At 41.4% G+C, this 16,625-nt stretch overlaps 1 protein-coding gene across 1 annotated transcript in view; it reads right to left on the reverse strand.

The window, feature by feature from the left end:
- Positions 1 to 4,775: 4,775 nt before the first annotated feature.
- Positions 4,776 to 16,625, reverse strand: part of EPHB3 (EPH receptor B3) — a 38,809-nt gene continuing 26,959 nt past the window's right edge. Inside the window, exons 5-16 of the mRNA XM_040428529.1 lie at positions 16,255 to 16,584; positions 15,979 to 16,103; positions 14,876 to 15,038; positions 13,577 to 13,682; positions 13,102 to 13,154; positions 9,894 to 10,016; positions 9,457 to 9,704; positions 7,695 to 7,910; positions 6,615 to 6,764; positions 6,343 to 6,536; positions 6,041 to 6,196; positions 4,776 to 5,929 (exon numbers count right to left, since the gene is read on the reverse strand). Coding sequence (XP_040284463.1) covers positions 5,821 to 5,929; positions 6,041 to 6,196; positions 6,343 to 6,536; positions 6,615 to 6,764; positions 7,695 to 7,910; positions 9,457 to 9,704; positions 9,894 to 10,016; positions 13,102 to 13,154; positions 13,577 to 13,682; positions 14,876 to 15,038; positions 15,979 to 16,103; positions 16,255 to 16,584 — 1,973 coding nt within the window. The 3' untranslated portion in view covers positions 4,776 to 5,820. The remainder of the gene's footprint in view (positions 5,930 to 6,040; positions 6,197 to 6,342; positions 6,537 to 6,614; positions 6,765 to 7,694; positions 7,911 to 9,456; positions 9,705 to 9,893; positions 10,017 to 13,101; positions 13,155 to 13,576; positions 13,683 to 14,875; positions 15,039 to 15,978; positions 16,104 to 16,254; positions 16,585 to 16,625) is intronic.

The raw sequence follows: 16,625 nt of genomic DNA on the forward strand, positions 1-16,625 counted from the left end.
TAAAGGGGATTGTCTCACTTCAGAAAATGGCATTTACCACGAAGACAAAGTTAATAGAAGGCACTTACTAATGTATTGTGATTGTCTATATCTCCTCCTTTGCTAGGTCTTACGGCCACGGCTGCAGAACAGATAAAGGGTGGCCAGGACTGGAGCTGCTGCGCATGCATGTCTATGCATTCTGCCACGTCCCAGCCACCAGAGAGGCTGGCACTTTTTCCTATAGTGTGCAAGCATGACCACCACTGCTGGATTGTAGGGTGGTCATAACCCCTGTAGCATATAAGGTGATGGAAAAATTAATCAAGCCACCAAAGGAAGCAATATGGACAACCACAATACATTAGTATTAACTTTCACTACATGATAAATGGCATTTGCTGAAGTGAGACAAACCCTTTAATGACCAGGCCAATGGGATTCCACAAAAAAAGTGATTTTTGGGCAATGTTTTTGTTTATCCTTTATACTTGTCACATTTGACACTAAATAACCTATGTAATTATTCAGGTTGTGTAGGTACCTTATTTTATGCAATGCTTGTACAAGAAAATACATTTTATACTAGATTGTGTTTTTATTTTTTTTAACTTTTTTTGGGGGGGAGAGGGGTACTATTAAGTAGTAATTCACTGTAACGGGGGCATCCATAGAAGCCCCAGTTACAAGAGAAAACAACCCTCTGGTGTGACAGCCGAGACGTACTGCTGCTAGACTGCATGAGTGACTGCAACGTAATGAAAGAAATTTCCACAGATTTAGCACCTACACTGCCTTCCCCATCAAAAGACTGGTTACTAAGGTGTTAAGTCTGAAGATATATGGAGTATACAAAGAGGTATCTCCAAAAGAAACAGAACCATCTCACTGGTGCCTCCTATTGGAATGGGTGGCGTATGAGGCCAAATTCACACTTCAGTTATTGTAAGCCAAAACCAGGTGCAGGTCAAAAACAAAGAAGCAAAATCTTTCCATTATACCTTATCTCTGAGTGGGCTTCATTACTGGTTTTGGCTCACAATAACTGAAGGAAATAACTGACCAAATAACTGAAGTGCGAACTCGGCCTAAGTGTTTGACTTTTTAACAAGCTTTGGAACACGATAAGGGGAAAATAGCCATTCCATACTGATGAGCATCAAAAACCCAAAACAGCCGTCAAAGGATGGATATTTGGCTGGGCTATTTTCCGTTGTGATGTTCCAAGACTCGTTAAGAAGTCTAACATTGACTCATAGGAAATTCCTTCCAATAGGTGGCACTAGTGAGATGGGACTTCTCTGGGAGTCAGACCTTTGCATATTATTTTCCCATGGAGCATTGCCACTAAGTCTCCATACACAGCTGGCTTCTTTCAGGAGAGCCAGTACCTCCCCCTAAGACATATGGGGGAAACAGTTACCAAAATCTACAACAAAAAAATGTTTTATCAAAAGTTATGTTTGATATGTCCAAAATACACGCAGTATTTAATGAATTCACAGCTGTGAAGTTCGACAGTGTATTCACTTGGCTTCCAACTAAAAGAATATAAAGAACTTTACTTTGTAAAAGTAATTTTACACTGAAACTACATTCAGTAGAACATGAGAGGACAGGGGAGGGGGAGACTGCACACCAAAATCTATTTTCCCCAGATCTTGTGCAGACCCTACCACTCTGTTTATCGTCCCACTTGCCTACCCTCCATTTAACATCATCACAGTTTTGGCCAGTCTCCCAGCTTTAGTCCTTTGGAGCCACTAGACAGATTTACCCTTTTGGCCGTGGAACCAAGAAACATTCACCTTTTCTAGACAAACATGTCAGCCATACAAGTCTCAAACCTTCTCCCGACAAGAATAATTGAATATAACAGTGTATTTAAAAAGGATGCATGTTTCCAGTGTGCTAAATCCTGAATCCACTTGTCTTATTCATTGAATTTGATCCAGATTTGAATGAATGTACTGTATGCATTAAACGCAACCTTTCTTGACCTCACACAGTGAACAGTGAAATCTGTCAGAGCCGTTGAAGGCTTCTAGTTATAAGCAGAAAGTGATAGCAGAGAATGTGTCTACGTTACAAAGCACCTGTCCTGAACACTATGAAGGGAGACATTTTCTCAGCAAATCCAATATTCATGACAACACAGCCTATCAATTTACTTGGAATCGTTGTCTTAAGAATATTAGTCGAGAAGTGTTTCAATGATGTCACTCTTTCCAAGTAATCAGATAGGCTGTAGTTGGAAAGCTGGCTCTGTACAGAAAATGTCTGCCACCTCTACATAGGTGATGGGTGCTTTCACTTAGGTTCCACATAAAGCTGTGTCTCCACAGGGGTGGCTGCAACAGTCAACAGCTGCAAAAATGTGAGGGCTATACCACCCCTAACGCTCAAATTTGTGCGGCTGTGGGAGGTTGCCACCACATGGAGACTCCGCCTAAGAACGAACACACAGGCTGCAGATTTGTAGCAGAAAGTTCTGCGATGGCCCCATTAATCTGAATGAGGTTTACAGAAAGCCATGTTCTTGCTGCGAAAACAAACCCATTAAGAGCGCTTCTGCTAAAAGCCCCATAGACTTCAGGGGTTTTTACATGTTTTTTTGGGGGTGGCTTTTTTAGTCACACATTTTACATACTTTTTTTTTCAGATGCTTTCTTTTCCTATAGATAAGTGAGGAAAATTGCATGACCCCCCCACCCAGAGTGGACCAGTTAAAAAAATAAGAAAACACCAAGGCAGAAAAACAAACAAAAAACGGTCCTAAAAACAGCCACTATGAAAAATGCAGTGTATGCAAAGAGTCTTAAAATGTTCTATTGGCTAAGGCTACTTTCACACTTGCGGCAGAGAGATCCATTACATTCCTATGGGAAAAAATGCCGGATCCGGCATTCAGGCAAGTCTTCAGTTTTTTTTAGCCGGAGATAAAACCGTAGCATGCTGCGGTTTTCTCTTTTGCCTGATCAGTCAAAACGACTGAACTGAAGACATCCTGATGCAAACTGAACGGATTACTCTCCATTCAGAATGCATGGGGATAAAACTGATCAGTTCTTTTCCGGTATAGAGCCCCTGTGACGGAACTCTATGCCGGAAAAGAAAAACGCAAGTGTGAAAGTACCCTAACATGTAACATCCGGCTTCCCCGATTTTTGGACCAAAAACGAAACAAAAAACAAAAACACAAAACAAAGCAGCAACCACCCTTAGGGCTGTTTCACACGAGCGAGTCCATTGCGGGAATCGCGCTCCGTGTGTGAGTGTGATCCTCCGCTCTGGACTTGCAGGAGCGCACGGTATTATCATGATTTATAATGCTATGTGTCTCTGCATGGCCTTTTTTCCACAGAATCCTAGTGACATAAAGCTGTCAGTATGAGGCTACATTCACACGTCAGTATTTTTCTATAATCCGATTTTCTGTCCGTTTTTTGCGGATCCGTTGTTCCTGAAAATGTTTCTGTATGTCATCCGTTTTTTTGCGGATCCGCAAAAAACGGAAACATGTATAAATTTCAATAAGCAAATAAAGTTGTTTGGATTTCTTAAAAAAAAAATAAAAATTAAATGTAATTTCCAGGAAGGGATTCCGTATAAAACGGATGACATACGGAATGACATCCGTATGTCATCCGTTTTTTGCGGATCCATTGACTTTGTATTGTACCAGGATCCGATTTTTCAGGAAAAGAATAGGACATGTTTTATATTTAAACGGACATGCGGAACGGAACAACGGAAACGCACAGTACACATTGTGCTGTCCGTTTTTTTCCAGGACCCATTGAAAATGAATGGGTCCAGATCTGTTCCAGAAAAAACGGAACAGATCAGGAAAGAAAAAATGGACGTGTGAATGGACCCCGATTCTGTAGAAATAAGGCCAAGCAGAGACACACAGCATTATAAATCATGATAATGCCATGCGCTCCTGCAAGTCCAGAGCGGAGGATCACACTCACACACTGAGCGCGATTCCCGCAATGGACTCGCTCGTGTGAAACAGCCCTAAGGGTACGTTCACACGGCCGATTCTTACAATGTCAAAATCCGCTGCATATACCGCAGCAGAAACTGCTGCAGCTTCTGCCACGGTTGTTCACTTTGTCCCTTCTTGGCACAGGTGCATCTTTAAATCCCCGGCCCTCAAACTGCAGCTTTGCCTCCTTTTGAAAAACCAGACACCATGTGGCTGCCGCCAAAATTTTGGTACTAAAATTACAATGGCAAATTCTGCTGTGTGAACGGGCCCTTAAAACAAAATGGTTCTGCAACAAATTTACCATTTGTGAATTCACCCTAATATTATTACACATTTTCATTGCTATTCTTATTTGTACTGCAGAATTAGGCAGGCGGATGAGATTTAGCTTTACATTGATACATCGATGCCACAATGTTGTTTCACCCACCACACATGTACTTTGTTTGGGGGAAGACTCAAAGATTAACAGACATATCTCGTAGTCAAAAGTGGTCACCAAGTCTAAATTTTCTCAGTGTGCTCCGTATTGCTCTGTTGCAGCTGCTGCAGCAGCCAATGACCGGCCTCAATGGGGACACATCCCCAAGCATTACGTGACCCTGCACGTTTTACACGACGGGGACCAGAAGTATACAGAAGGGAGCAAGAGACCTTGAACAGAGTGGCAGGGAACAGGCGATTATGGTTTTTTTTTTTTTCAACAGATACGACAGGCTGGCCTTGAAATTTATATGAAAGCCTTTCTCAAGACAAATGTAAGCAATTTTAACTTAGTTAGTAGAATACAAATACGCAGTGTATTTTTCTTAAATAATTTAATTGAAAAAGTATTTCTTAAAAAAAATTATAAAATGTAAAGTTATGATGACATTTTCCATTCTGAACACATCCCCATATCATTGAAAATGTGAGTATACTCACAAAATAAAGAGCATAATATGGTTGCAGGAAGGGGGTGGAAACAAAGAAAAGAATATCCTAAGTAAAAGAACAGTAAGCAGAAGCTGAAAAGTAATGTGAAAATGGAGGAGGATGGGGGGGCATGGGGGGTGTGAAGGAGATGGGAAATGCCAGAGAAAGAAGGGGTGTGTTAATAAGCAGGATAACATGGCATAAAATAGAAGAAGTGAGTGAGCTGTACGGTACTGCTTCCTCTACTAGGCATTGGCAGGCCTTCCTTTACAGACATAATAGTACCAAGGAGTGTATCGTGTTAATGAACAATCGGATTAAGAACTGATTGGCCAATCCATCCATCATCACAGGAACCCACTCAGAAAGGTCTCCGTACAACCTCACTTCTGTAGATGTGCACAGGCACTGTATACTTCTTCATGCAGGCTTAAACTAAAGAGTGGGAGGACTTGGGGATTATCGGTCATAGATACATACAGAATAAAACAAATAGCTAGCTCTGCAACCCTGCACCTTTATTACTGTCCAAGAGGTTTTGATGCAAGTGGAAGACACTAATATATATTGCCTTTCTTGTACTCTCCAATGCTCCTCTACTTACCCTTAGACTGCTCACAATCATACACATACCATGTACTACATCTATTCACATTCATACGTCATCACTCACACAAATGTATTCATGTTGTAAGCATTAACTACAACACAATTTGTCCAGCATACAGCAGCAGATCACAATGAAGTGTAAATCATCTGTAAGAAGAGAGCTGAGAGTTCTTTTGTGCAAAAGGAACTGTGACTCCACTCAAAACCCCATCACTATCCAGGATCGCTCTCTTGTGCATCCTTGAGCTCCCGTAGAGCCCTATCAAGTCCATATAATTTCTTCTTCAATATGAAGAGCTTTGTCTCAAGGTGTGGTCGTGTCACACCTGGACGGGAAGAGTTTGGCTCATCTGCAGCCTCATGTCTTGGACACTATTGAGAATCTTCTTTTGATGACCAGCTAACGTCACCCCGATACGGAGCAAATCCCTAAAATAGAGATTAGGGATAAAGATAAAGAGAACTGCAGAAATCACCAGATCAAAAAACAAACATTCTCTCTATTTCTGGCATCCATAAATTCCAGGCTTAATTACTTACTCAGCTGTCATCTGAGCAACCAAATGGAAGGAGGTGAATCCAGCACTCATAAAGTTGTCCTGATACTGGCCCATCTTGATTGCCTCCAACCAATCACTCACAGTGGGAAAAGTTGTATAATCTGGAACTGTACGGTCTAGAAGCTGCTGAGACATACTGATATAAAGAAAATGATGTAAGAATATGACAAAAAGATAACATATAGAGCAAAGAATGCAAAAGGTATCGGGATAGGTGAACAAAGGTTATGAATAAATAAAAAAAATACAAACAAATCCTCAGAACTAACGAAGGAAACTAACCCTGCTTGTGTTGGACTGGTCACTTTTAAACTGGCTGCATTGCGTATTAACTTGTCCAAAGAACTGACCATCTGTGAAAATTTAGGTCTCAGGTTACGATCACGGAGCCAGCAGTCAAGCATGAGCTGATGTAGAGCAGAGGGACAGTCCATTGGAGGTGGTAGACGATAATCCTGCTCCACAGCATTAATAACCTACAAGAAGAGAATGTGGCCATTAATTCGCCCATAAACCCAAGTCTTAAAAGTTTCTTCTACCTCCACTATACTTACATCTTGATTTGACATGTCCCAGTAGGGTCTCTCGCCATATGACATCACTTCCCACATGACAATGCCATAACTCCAAACATCACTTGCAGATGTGAACTTTCGATAAGAGATTGCTTCTGGAGCAGTCCACCGAATAGGTATTTTTCCTCCCTAAGTAGATAAAACAAAAAGGTAAAACTTGTTACACCACTTGCACAGAGTGATCACTGCAAAAGATAACATACCAAATACTCATCAGTATCTTCTTTTCTTTCAAGAACCAATATTAGCTTAGTTTGTGAGGCTTACATGGGTTTTTTCAGGAGTTTTACACTGATGAACTATCCTCTGGACAAGTCATGAGTATCTGATCTGTGGGGTCCGACACCTGGGACCCCCACCGATCAGCTGTTTGAGAAGGCAGCAGTGCTTGCAGTAGCGCTGCGGGCTTCTCTCTGCAAACTAGGCACAGTGCAGTACATTGTATAGCAGCTCAGAGCTACTGGGAGCACCGCTGCATTCTCAAATAGCTGATTGGTGAGAGTCCCGGGTGTCAGACCCCCACCGATCAGATAACGATGACCTATCCAGAGGATAGGTCATCAATGTAAAACCTCATTAACAACTTGAATCTTTTGAAAGCCCCACAAACTAAGGGTTTTAAATCATAGGAGTTTATAGATGTGAATGCCTCCTATTCTATAGCTCATGAAACCAGCATTTAGGACATTTCCAGGGTCACCATTAACTGGATTGCTTCAAAATGTCTGTCTCATGCCATGACAAAAAAAAGATATCAACACATTATAAGAAATATTGAAATACAGAAGGAAATAAAGATTCTATACAACATTTTTCATTCACTAAAATACACCCCCTCACAGAGCAGTCAGTATCTTGTCATTAATGTCCGATCAGTGCCGGTGTGACTTCCCGAAAGCCACCATACAAGGAATAAAAGGGCCTTCAGTTCATGTAATGCATGGTGTCAGGAGTTGTGGCATTGGGAGGCACCAAAAGCTGGTGGGCCCATATCAATCAGTTATTGATGGCATTGTTAATTGCTGTGCCATCTGAGTTTAATGGTTGGAGATTACTTACCAAAGAGCTGGTATAAGTGGGGTCCGATCGGCTGTTCTCCAGGAATCTTGACAGGCCAAAGTCAGAGACTTTACAGACAAGGTTGCTGTTCACCAAGATGTTACGAGCAGCAAGATCACGATGAACATAATTCATTTCCGACAAATACTTCATGCCAGATGCAATACCCCGTAGTATTCCCACTAGCTGGATAACCGTGAATTGTCCATCGTTCATCTGATGAGGAGAGTTTAAAAATAAAAGTTAAGTTGCACACACCCAAACCAAAAGTATACGTGAGAATAAGTAAGGCTTAAAAAATGCTCTTCTGATACCGTTCACAAGTGTGACTATTCAGAAATGTTATCAGCAGAAGATAAGGCTGTGAAGGGAGGACTCTTTTTCTAAAGAACAATAGCCTCCATTCAATAAAATGAAGCAGCAGGATAAAGAGCGGAGAGCTGCAGTAACCAGACATGACCACTGCACAATGTACGGAGCGGTGTAGTTCCAGTGGCAGAGCCCTCACACACAGCTGATCTGTGGGGTGCCAGGAGTTGGACTAACGTCGATCTAACATCGATAACCTATCCTAAAAGGTCATCCATACTTCAATCCCCTTTAAATTGGGACCTGCCACCTGCTGCAGCAACTATTTTTTTAATTTCATATTCAACATGGATCAGAAGATAGAGAAAAACTAAATTCTGGAATCTGGAATTCTGCCCAAAAATGTATTCTACATAGCAAGTGAATTCAAGATAGAGCACTGACGGCATAACATGTATTCAAAAGTCAACCAAGTATGATGCATACAATGACTAACACTGCATTGTTTGGAGGAATTACGAGCTTAGGTCTAGGGATTATTGGTCTCCTAAATAAAGTTCTATATCCTATCTTGTTTTTTTTTCTTTAAGCATAGTATACTGTGTAAGTTGGAATTTTGAATGTTTTGGCATGGAGTATACCTCCATCAGGCACACTCCAGAGCCTGAACATCTATATTCTTTCATGCAAATGTATTGTACACAACAGGACACGTATCCTGCTGCATACATGAAAGCCTATCAAAAGAGCATGAGAAGGAAGCCCATACTGCAAGTCTCCTCTAGCAAAAGCTCCCACAGGTCTTCACTTGGTGATTAAAGCTCATTATATGTATCTGTGGTAGGAACATTAATTGGACAGCTATGCAATTATTATTTAAAGGGGTTGCCCAGCCAGGATTTTATTAAAAGGGGAGAATGGCTTCAGAAAGAATACATTAATGATCTCCTACCGCTCCCGTTTCAATAGGCATACCAGGATCCCTGCCGATTTCTACTTCATGGTTCCTTTTTAAATAGGAAATGTGACGGCTCAGCCACTCATAGGCTACAGCTAGATCCCAGCTCAACTAGTGATTGAATGAGTGGTGACATTTTATGTGTCAAGAGGGACCAGGAAGCAGAGGTCAGGGTGGGACCTTGGAACCACCCGAACAAGAGGATAGATAAAGTTACTGTTCCTCTTTAAATCATTCTGCCCCTTACGTCACTGAGCTAGTAGACTAAGAGGGCAGCTTAAAAACCTGCTCACGGTTTACCTTACTGGATTCAGACATGCTATGACAGACGCATACTGAAAAAACAAGCTTACAATTTTTCACACACAAAAAAAGAAAAACAACATACTTGTTCTGACCATCTCACCACGAGATAACTCTGTATTAGCATTATCAGGGTGTATCATCAAGTCTGACAAGCAAGAGACTAATCCCCATGAATTAGCACAAACTCACCCTCAGGAAAGAATCAAGTGCCCCATTCTCCATAAACTCTGTAAGGATCATCACTGGCCGACTTCTGGTCACAACTCCTTCCAATCGTATGATGTTTGGATGATCGAACTGTCCCATAATACTTGCTTCACCTAAAAAATCACGTCTCTGTTGTTCCGTGTAGCCTGCTTTAAGGGTCTTGATTGCCACCAGCTGTTCTCGGCGTCCCGCCTGTTTCAGTCTTCCACGACAAACCTCTCCAAACTCACCTAGCACAGAAGACTAGAAATCAATCTGACCATTCTTTTCTGCACTGTAGCAGATTGCATTCCACTTAATATCTTCATGATAACCTCAGTCTGCACCATACACTTCTAAATCCCCAATTGCATCATTAAGTGAAAAACGGGAAGCATCTGACTTTTAATTGATAAAGCGAGCGAGTTTATGAGACAAACCTGCGCCAATCACTTCTTCAATCTTCACACACGAAATGTCAATTTCTTTAGCAAAGTCTCGCACAGCTTCATTAGGATCCTCATAAGTGAATGGATCAATATACAGCTTCATGCCAGGAACCACTGTGAGAAGAAGTAGTATTAAGTATCTTCATCAACTGTGCGGCGATAAAGTCTACAAAATCCAGTCTACAACACCTCCTGTAAATGGGGATGTGCTGCCAACAGCAAGGAAACTGTAGGCGAATGAACAATCATTCGGTAACGAGCGGCGATCCTCTTGCTATACAGATGTAGCCACTGTTACTTCGACAGTCTTAATATGTTAACGCAACAAAAACACATTACAGTATTACAAACTGCATTAAAGGGACCATCCTGGCGCCACTAGTCTAAAAGTAACACTGGCTACATCTATATCATTGATCGCCATTTGATACTGTCAGGAAATCTGCCTGTATAAGGACCCTTAGGGATACGCAAAATACACCCGGCCGGCACCCCCATGGAACTGCCTATTCTTGTCTGCAATTGTGGACAAGAATAGGACATGTTATTTTTTTCCAGAGCCGCGGACCGGAAGATCGGGGCCGCGCTCCGGAAATGCGGATGCAGACAGCACACTGTGCGCTGTCCGCATCCATTCCTGACCCATAGAGAATGAATGGGTCCGCACCTGCTCCGGACCCATTCTACGGACGTGTGAATGGACCCTTATTCTAAAGGACAAATTGTAAGAACATTTAAAAAAATAAAATAAAATGAAGATTGAAGAGCAAGATCAATATGGACTATATTTTGTATATGAAAGAATACTGATAAGAAAAGGGTTAATCCATAGTGTTACTTTACCATGGAACAAACTGATATAAAGAGGAGGCAGCACAAGTGGAAAATAAAAAGCATGCAACGCAACATGGCTGAAAAACATGGACTAAAAATGCCTGCAGAAGTCAGACAAGCGTGCCAGATCAATTCAATGAGAAGTATACAGACCATGGGCTTCATTGCCAACAGCTGTATAAGAACTTTATTAAGAATGAATAAATTCACTGTTTTCATGTCTGGCACGGAAAATATAAAGTTTCATCGACAAACACAAGTTCAAACTGGAAACAACAGGTCAAAACCAGTGCTCAAAGAGTTAAGCTACTGGTAGGCGAATACTATCCAACCATTTATCCTGCCCTGGACATAAAATGGTGTCTATTGGCTGTATAAGACAGATCATATCTACAGGCTGAGTAACTTAAATCAATATTGTATCCCCTTATCTCGATTTAGTTAGAATATTAATTATGTTTGGCGGGAATTACAATCTGCCCATGTAAGGCATGTACCAAAAAAGTGTGTCATAACTAAAGACACATTGGAAGTCTAGGGACTTTTGGCCCTTACGTGTACACAGCTGGGAATTGCATGGCTGGATGCAATGTGTTAGGACAGGTACTCACTGAAGGGACCTAGTGGGCGTATAAAAACCTATTTTTAGGCAATGCTCCACGGAAACCAGTAAGGTAAGAACCACAGAACAGCTGTCCATAGATAGGTCAAGTCTTCCTTCTGGAGGAGTCTCAGGTTTGGCTGCCATGAGCTACTATACATAAGTGGTTGGCTGGAACGGATTAGGACAGGTACTGGTTCTCGTTGAAGAGACCCAGTGGGTGTATGAAGACTTATTTTCGGGCAACACTCCATGGAAACCAGTACAGCAAGAACCACAAATCAGCTGTCTAAGGTTTGGCTGCCATGAGCTACTATACATCATTTTTCCCCACGGTCTAAAAATTATTCTCTATACACCTAGTGGGTCTTATCAATAAATACTAGTACCTGCCCCCCTGGGCTTAGAACACACACAAAAGACTAATGCAGTGTTATGGAAGAAGAAGACATATACATACATAACTGTGACTATGTTGAACATCATAAAGGATTCGAAAACAAGCAAAATGGCTGGTAACCCATTAGTAATGAAAGGGGAGGGGGAAGCATAATTTGCAACCCCTAATAAGAAAAGGCCTTACATTGAACAAAGGGAGGGGCACTTTGAGAGATAGGAGGGGTGTAACTATTCAAGGGGAGGAGTGGTATATGCAGACAATAGATCTAAAGAGATACAAATTAGTAATGCGGCAAGCAATCCATTCACAAGTGCTAATTGATGTAATGAGGGGTGGGCTATAACCTGAAGGTGGCAAATACTGAATGTAAACACTGTTTAACGGACCACTAACCCTAACAGATAAATAGCCCAATAAAAAGAGCTACTCTGCATCCTGGCAAAGATGAGATTTCCTCTGAAGAACATCAGCATTCTGTCTACTCAAGGACACTGCAGGTAGTCTACATTTCCTTGAAATTGTAGACGCATGATAACAGGTTGTCCTCTACAGCATGATAAATGTAAAGACAATACCAAGAATGTAAAAATGTTCCACTGTGGCGCAGCCAACAAACGGCAAATTATGGCGATTGGAACAAGAGGACACTGCCAAGTCTTTATGCGGTGGAGCCACATTTTTTGTAATCAAGTTTACTGAGAACATGAACATTTTTTTTCTAATATGGACATATACTACATCAGAAGTTAGACCAGCAAGCAAAGATAGGCAAGTAGGTTTGTGTTACTTTGTCATTTCACCGTTTTATGGATTGGTCATTTTTGTAAAAAGGTTATTGTGCCATTTTAGCTAGGTAATTCTATGTTGGATTGGATTAAATACTGTAAAAGGGCTAATAAAGAGGAGCGCAGGGACACGTGTCATTTTATCGTCCGCACAAATAAAACGACAGATTCACATCTTCAACAAGCATGGAGAAATAGGGCTAGCAAGAAATAGTGTTAACAACTGCCAATTAGCGCTGAACACCACAGGACATTAATTACAAATTGCTAAGCAATGCATAGTGAGAAGAGACATAGTGTGCAGCCACCCAGAACAAGCAAGTCGGCTGTGACTTCCAGAAGAAAGGTCATCGGATGCTATAACCACTCAGAAAAAACGGAGGCTCATAAATGGCACAAACAGGGGGGGAGATGATATAAAATCAGAGGTTAATAAAGGGGCACCAGGGAAAATTCATCTTGTACAACAAGCAGACATCCACACTAAGAATTTTAAACAGAAAGGCCATGGCAATACAAAAGCTGAAGATCACCACTGAAGACCATCGTAAACTAGAAGTAATCCTAAACCATACTCACTGTATTGCTGCAGTTTCTCTGTGTACTCAGATTCAGGGTCATTCCTCTGTTTTCTGCAAAAAATAAAAAATAAAACATTAATTACCAATGCGCTTCTTTTCACACTCTTATTTGTAGTCCATATACCTCTAGATTTTTCAGTTTTATGACAAAAACAATGATCAATTAGTATGGAACAAAGATCAGAAATACAAAAATGTGAACAAGACCTAAAGTCGACAGAAATAGGCGTTTTCGGCCAACCAGTGATTGAAGAATAGCACAAAAAGTATCAGTCGGCCAATTTAGTCTAGCAGGTTGATGGTGGGATCATATGTATGAATGATCCCACGGATGACATCGGCCGAAATGCATGTGTATGGCCAGCTTAACGGCTACATTTCACCCATACATGGGCATTTGAAAACATTATTATTATTTTTTTGTTAAATGCATCTTTCAGCCCTCCAGCTTTTCACCCCAGAATACAACTCACCTGAAACAAACTATTACAATAACGACCACTGCAATTATAAAAATGAGCCCAGCTGTCACAGAGCCAACAATCATCGGGACCTTCTCCTGTAGACTGCTCCGATCCCCTGTGGGGAAAACATGGAAGGAAAAAAGGAGGAAGGGAAGTGAGGGATCTGTGGGTACAGGGATATCACGGAACAAGGATACAGTGTAGAATCTGTGGACATAGAAAGTGCTCAGAGCGATGACTAAAGGGAAGGTTTAGGATTGGCAAAGGATAGGAGAAGCAGTGAAGGTAGAGAAGGGCCTGTCTAATGAGAATGGGTAAGGACAGCAGATCAGCGGCTAGACACAAATACATAAAGAAATAAGTGTGTAACATCAAGTCAATAGGGCGCTATCAGTAAAGACTGACGCTTACTCTGTTGGAGTAAGATGCACCATTTTTATGAAGAAGCATACATTTCTTAATAAATCTGTTGCATCTTATAGTATCTAAGTAGTAGAAACAGAAATCTACGCCAGCTATGGGCTGCCATACATTTGGCTATGATTTACAGCAGTTTTCTGGTGTAAATTCTGTAATATGTGTTGGGCCAAGGAGGTCCTGCCCCTTTCACTATGTATTTTTTGTTTGTGCCATGAGCACTCAAAAAGTCCCACAGTTTGCCCTAAATTCTGTTTGCACAAGAATCTGCAACTGTTGCATGTCAGGACACCAACGTGCCCCAATGTCCTCTGCTATAATCTACTAGACTCCACTATGATAGATGTGAATGGCCAGATAGTAAAATGATCAATCAAAAGACAATAGTCTTTTTTAATCAAATCTAAAGTATATGCGGGGGCAGATGTGGTCTTCTCTGTACTGATTGACAGGCACTATGCTAAAAAGCCCACATAGCAACCTGTCAACTATCACTTTCCCTTGGCTTGTTACAACTGGCAGCAGCCTAAATGTTGCCATAAGCATAACATGCTGACATGAACATGCCCCCGGTGAATTACGTCTGGATTACTTTGCAGGTATACCTGTACAGTAAACATAGTAATTGCCAGCTAAAATATAAAACGCCAAGAATCGACAAGATGTTGACAAGTAAGATGGTAATAGTAGTGTTAAAGGGAAGAAAAGTAAATAAAATTCTGACAAGGACTGGTAGCATAGAAAAGTACTGCGACATAAGAAAATACGAGGTGTGGGGGGAAATCTACAGCTCAAGAAGAAGATTTGTTAATGGGGTTAGAGATGATTCACTTGGGCTTTAGGTATAGAAGAGATTTACAGGAAAAGGTTTAAGAATAGGTATTTACGCACCATCCTCAGCTACTGTCCGGACCTCCACTGGATCACTGTATGCACCATATCCAGCTACTGTACGAGCACGGACTTGTACCACATATACACTGTGCGCAAGCAAGCCCTCCATACGAACATCTGTGTGCTGACTGGTCACTGTGTTTCCTGCACCACTGTGACCCTGAGGATAAAAAAAGAAAAGAAAAAAGAAAATTAAGAAACAAAGCGTACTGTTGGGTACAATGTAAAATTAAATGGGTTCTACCAAGGTAAGCAGACAGTGAGAGCACACATCTATGTTTAGCTAGCGTCTTATGAAGTTGAACGTGGTGCGAGCATAGAGAAATCATATTTGTAGCCATAGGGACATTGAGCTCAGTCTCATTTTGTACATTTGGAATCCATTCCCGGATCCGCAAAACACAGACACCTGCCATGTGCGTTCCACTTTTTGCAGACTGCTCATGGCCGGCACTTTGAATAGAAATGCCTTTTCTTGTCAGTGTCTGCGGATAAGAATAGGACATGTTCTATTAGTTTGCGGAATGGAAGTGCGGATGCGGACAGCACACTGTGTGCTGTCCGCATCTTTTCCGGCCCCAGTAAAAATAAATGGGGTCGGGATCCGTTCCGCAATGTTGCAGAACGGATCAGGATCCATTTTGGGGACGTGTGAATGGACCCTTACTTTGTATTCCATGGTATACTGTGGCAATAGATAAATACAGACTAAGGCCTCATGCACACAACTGTATTGGTTTCCATATTTTTTTGCGGATTAGTTGCAGACCCATTCATTTCAGTGGGGCCACAAAAAAATTTAGACAGCACACCGAGTGCTGCCCGCGTCCACATGTCTGTCCCACAAAATAAAAATATAGAAAATGTCCTATTCTTGAAGTTTTACAGACAGGAATAAGCATTTTGACAAATGGGGCCCACATAAATTCACATGGCCGGTATTCGCATTTTGTGGATCCGTGCTTTGCAGACCACAAAAAAAAAAAAAAAAAAAAAAGTATAGTCACATGCACGAGGCCTAATAATGACAGTAATAGAACATATGCCAGCTGCATAAAAGATGAAAATAAAGAGTTGCAGGAGTAGTTGGGGATACCCACCTTTGCATAATATCTGATCTCATAATCCAAAATGATGCCATTGGGACTCTCGGGTGGAGCCCAGGACAAAAAGAGAGAATTTGCAGAGCTGCCAAGAGATTGTACAACAGGAACTGCTGAAGGGGCTGGAGGAAAAGTGTACAGTCAGATTCAATCCGTTTACTTTTCCCATTTTACGTTCACACCCTATTATTTCATCACTAGTTCTGATCACCCTGTAATTTTATCATGTACAAAATATCACAACACTTTTAATACAAGAAAACGCACACTTACCTGCTTGGTTGGTTGTAATATTCACAGAATAATAATTTGGAGGGTGGGGGTTCTTGCTTGACACTCCATTAACTGCCTGGATTTCAAAACAGTATTTCGTGTGCGCCTGGAGATGACTGACCGAGACACGTCGCTGGGTAACTCCAAGCTGGCGTGGCCAAAACTGAACGTTATCATCACAACGAGAGCACACCCGTTCTGTGCACTTTTTACAGATCACGTTATAAAATATATCTTCTCGGCCACCTAGATTAGCAGGTTCTCCCCACTCTAGGAGGACAGAAGTCTCATTGACATTGGAAATCACATGTTTTGGTGCTGAAGGCACAGCTGAAATGAAGAAGAAAGCATACTTGAGAAGTCAATCCAAA

This window comes from Bufo bufo, chromosome 4 (genome assembly GCF_905171765.1).
Source record: "Bufo bufo chromosome 4, aBufBuf1.1, whole genome shotgun sequence".
NCBI classification, from domain to species: Eukaryota; Metazoa; Chordata; class Amphibia; order Anura; family Bufonidae; genus Bufo; species Bufo bufo.